Source organism: Sinocyclocheilus rhinocerous, unplaced genomic scaffold (genome assembly GCF_001515625.1).
Source record: "Sinocyclocheilus rhinocerous isolate Xijiao unplaced genomic scaffold, SAMN03320098_v1.1 scaffold478, whole genome shotgun sequence".
Classification (NCBI taxonomy): Eukaryota; Metazoa; Chordata; class Actinopteri; order Cypriniformes; family Cyprinidae; genus Sinocyclocheilus; species Sinocyclocheilus rhinocerous.
Genome location: NW_015651483.1, coordinates 171,107 through 175,452, shown reverse-complemented (window position 1 = coordinate 175,452; position 4,346 = coordinate 171,107). Strand labels below are relative to the sequence as shown.

General features: G+C 39.9%; 1 protein-coding gene across 1 annotated transcript in view; it reads right to left on the bottom strand.

The window, feature by feature from the left end:
* Nucleotides 1-1,124: 1,124 nt before the first annotated feature.
* LOC107712838 (leucine-rich repeat-containing protein 52-like) overlaps nt 1,125-4,346 on the bottom strand; it is a 37,997-nt gene continuing 34,775 nt past the window's right edge. Inside the window, exon 2 of the mRNA XM_016518200.1 lies at nt 1,125-2,061. Within this exon, the coding sequence (XP_016373686.1) occupies nt 1,724-2,061 (338 nt within the window). The 3' untranslated portion in view covers nt 1,125-1,723. The remainder of the gene's footprint in view (nt 2,062-4,346) is intronic.

Below are 4,346 nucleotides of genomic sequence, written 5' to 3'. Positions count from 1 at the left end.
AATCCTCCACAACCTAGACGATAAGGAACTGTGCTGAAACAAATTTTTGAATGTGCCATTAACATAACTTCTTAATGGAATTGTGTTAAACAACCAAAAACGCAAACTAAAACAACAGTCTCAGCGGGTACAATTCCTTCGAGTGCTGATGGTGCAGTGTGAAGAGAGAGGGGTCACTTTAGCGCTGCCCTTGAGTGGCATGATGTGGTAGCCACGGGAGGAATCACATTTGATTAAAAAAAATTAAAGCCTTGCCAAAATTACAGAATGCTGACATATTTTATTCTTCCCCACCTATAGCGGTTTTGCTGTGATGAGCCACACACACTCACACACACACACACACGTTTCCCTCTATTGCTCTCAGTATCACCTGGAGCTGTTATTGCTGGACTGGTTACATCTTGTGTGTAAGGCTTTTCGGTGCAGTGCATACAGGCTTACTGAGATCAATAATGTCCCTTCCAATACAGGGCTCAACAATAAGGATGGTCCGATGGCCCGGGACCAGTGAAAATGTTTCCGGCCAGTTCACTTGCCCTATTGGGCCAGTGCATTCATTAATCATCTATGTGTGGTTTAATGCCTTGCAAACATTGTTTTTTTTATTTATATTTACTATATTTTAAAGTGCTTATTCCTGTGATGGCAAAGCCGAATTTTCAGCAGCCATTAATCCAGTCTTCAGTGTCACATGATTCTTCAGAAATCATTTTAATATGCTGATTTGGTGCTCAAGAAACATGAATATTAATCAATGTTATTATTATTATTATTATTTTCAGTGTTGAAAACAGTTGTGCTACTTAATATTCTTGTGGAAATCGTAATACATTTATTTTTATTTTGAATAATTTATTGCATCCTTGCTGAATATTGATATTAATTTAAAAAAACAAACACTGACCAAACCCAATTTTCTATTTTGACGATAAAAATTTATATTAAAATTCTGATATTATAATTTAAAATGTACATTATAATATTTCTTATAATTTGACCATATAATTATTATTCATCAATATCTATATAATATTCGTCAGGGTGAAAACTACTAACCTGACAGGGCAAGCAGAAAAAATCCTTATTGTAAAGCCCTACAAACATTTTTTTATCAATCCATCATTTGAGCAGTCAGTCAGTTTGTGACCCCTTAAAAAGTATTTTCAGCCTTCCATGGAGTTGTGCAGACAGTTTAGAAGAGTCTTCCATCTTCTATTCGTTCATTTCACACTGCATGAGTCTGGAGAGTCTGCCTTGTATATCCTCCATTTATATGCCTTTCTTTGACCGAGCTAGTAAATAAAAGCTGAGATAGGTTACTGGCTAAGTTTTCAAGCCTCTCTACCTATCTGTCTTTTTCCCTTTTCCTTCGTTCTTGCTGTCTCTCTCTTAAGTGTGAAACACAGTGTTGTCACCCTGCCCCAATTACATTAACACTGGGAAGAGTTTTGTGTGTGTGTGAGCATTATTTCTATGCTTTTAACCAAGACCAACCCTCAGATCTGTGTGTCTCTGTCTCTCTGTCTGAGTCCACCTATAAGAATAGAAATACATCTAATCTGTCTGTCCTGCCCTCCTCTTCTCTTAATCTAAAACTAAATGTTGACACATTCTAAAAAAGTGCACTTTAAACCTCTTTATAGAAAAGAAAACTCCTTCGCTCTGTCCGCAGCTCGCAGTCTGTTCATCAAAGATTTCCCAGCGTCCCTCTGTCCTCTGGTCACACCTGCATGCCTGGTTTGCTCAGGTCCCCATTGCCATGGTTACTCCCTCCTCCTCCTCCACTTCCTGCTCCTCGGGTGACTGTCTCCTCCTCATCCTCGCTGTCGAACTCCTCGCTCTTCCTCTTGCTGTAGCGCTCGTACAGAACCATGAGCACTCCCATCACCCACGCCGACACCGTCCCGGCGCTGAAGATGACGAAGCCGATGGCGATGAAGAACAGGTAGTCCCAGTAACCCAGTCCCTGGTGGCATTCCAATCGCAGCTGCATGCCCACCTCCGCGAGGCGCTGACCCAGCATGTCCGGCGGCCCCTGGCACACCGTCTGCCCCTCATCTAGACAGAAGTGAGAGGAGAGGATGAGGGCAGGAATAAAACAACAACAGTAATATAAGATTTTTGCTTTATAAGAAATTGATAGTCTTATTCAACAAGGATGGATTACTTTGTTCAAAAGGGACAGTAAAGATTTTATAATGAGACAAGCATTTCTATTTCAAATAAATGCTGTCTTTTTACACTCTAAAAAAATGCTGGGTTAAATACAACCCAGTGCTGGGTAAAATAGGGACAAACCCAGCAATTGGGCTGTTTTGACCCAGTGGTTGGGTTAAATATTTAACCCAACCACTGGGTCAAAACAGCCCAATTGCTGGGTTTGTCCCTATTTTACCCAGCACTGGGTTGTATTTAACCCAGCATTTTTTAGAGTGTAATATTCACTTTATATTCACCAAACAGTCCTGAAAAAAGAGTTTCCAAAAAAGGGTAACCCTTTATGTATAAAGCATAAGGGTTATAAAAGGGTATAATGCATTATAATTATTCATAATCTATGTTGTAATAAATCATACCTTCTTGTAAATAATAATAACCAAATTTAAAACACAGAGTGTAACAATGAACTGATAAGTGTTATAATGTATTAACTGTATGTACAGGTGCATCTCAATAAATTAGAATGTCATGGAAAAGTTCATTTATTTCAGTAATTCAACTCAAATTGTGAAATTTGTGTATTAAATAAATTCAATGCACACAGACTGAAGTAGTTTAAGTCTTTGGTTCTTTTAATTGTGATGATTTTGGCTCACATTTAACAAAAACCCACCAACTCACTATCTCAACAAATTAGAATACTCCATAAGACCAATAAAAAAAACATTTTTAGTGAATTGTTGGCCTTATGAAAAGTATGTTCATTTACTGTACATGTACTCAATAACTTGGTAGGGTCTCCTTCTGCTTTAATTACTGCCTCAATTCGGCGTAGCATGGAGGTGATCAGTTTGTGGCACTACTGAGGTGGTATGGAAGCCCAGGTTTCTTTGACAGCGGCCTTCAGCTCATCTGCATTTTTTGGTCTCTTGTTTCTCATTTTCCTCTTGACAATACCCCATAGATTCTCTATGGGGTTCAGGTCTGGTGAGTTTGCTGGCCAGTCAAGCACACCAACACCATGGTCATTTAACCAACTTTTGGTGCTTTTGGCAGTGTGAGCAGGTGCCAAATCCTGCTGGAAAATGAAATCAGCATCTTCAAAAAGCTGGTCAACAGAAGGAAGCATGAAGTGCTCCAAAACTTCTTGGTAAACGGGTGCAGTGACGTTGGTTTTCAAAAAACACAATGGACCAACACCAGCAGATGACATTGCACCCCAAATCATCACAGACTGTGGAAACTTAACACTGGACTTCAAGCAACTTGGGCTATGAGCTTCTCCACCCTTCCTCCAGACTCTAGGACCTTGGTTTCCAAATGAAATACAAAACTTGCTCTCATCTGAAAAAAGGACTTTGGACCACTGGGCAACAGTCCAGTTCTTCTTCTCCTTAGCCCAGGTAAGACGCCTCTGACGTTGTCTGTGGTTCAGAAGTGGCTTAACAAGAGGAATACGACAACTGTAGCCAAATTCCTTGACACGTCTGTGTGTGGTGGCTCTTGATGCCTTGACCCCAGCCTCAGTCCATTCCTTGTGAAGTTCACTCAAATTCTTGAATCGATTTTGCTTGACAATCCTCATAAGGCTGCGGTTCTCTCAGTTGGTTGTGCATCTTTTTCTTCCACACCTTTTCCTTCCACTCAACTTTCTGTTAACATACTTGGATACAGCACTCTGTGAACAGCCAGCTTCTTTGACAATGAATGTTTGTGGCTTACCCTCCTTGTGAAGGGTGTCAATGATTGTCTTCTGGACAACTGTCAGATCAGCAGTCTTCCCCATGATTGTGTAGCCTAGTGAACCAAACTGAGAGACCATTTTGAAGGCTCAGGAAACCTTTGCAGGTGTTTTGAGTTGATTAGCTGATTGGCATGTCACCATATTCTAATTAGTTGAGATAGTGAATTGGTGGGTTTTTGTTAAATGTGAACCAAAATCATCACAATTAAAAGAACCAAAGACTTAAACTACTTCAATCTGTGTGCATTGAATTTATTTAATACACGAGTTTCACAATTTGAGTTGAATTACTGAAATAAATATATATATATATATATATTGCGTTCTGCAAGTGAACAACACCTTGTGGTGCCATCCCAAAGAGGCACAAAATCTCTATCACGGACCTTTTCCTGGACTGTGCCCAGCTGGTGGAATGACCTCCCGATCTCAATTCGAA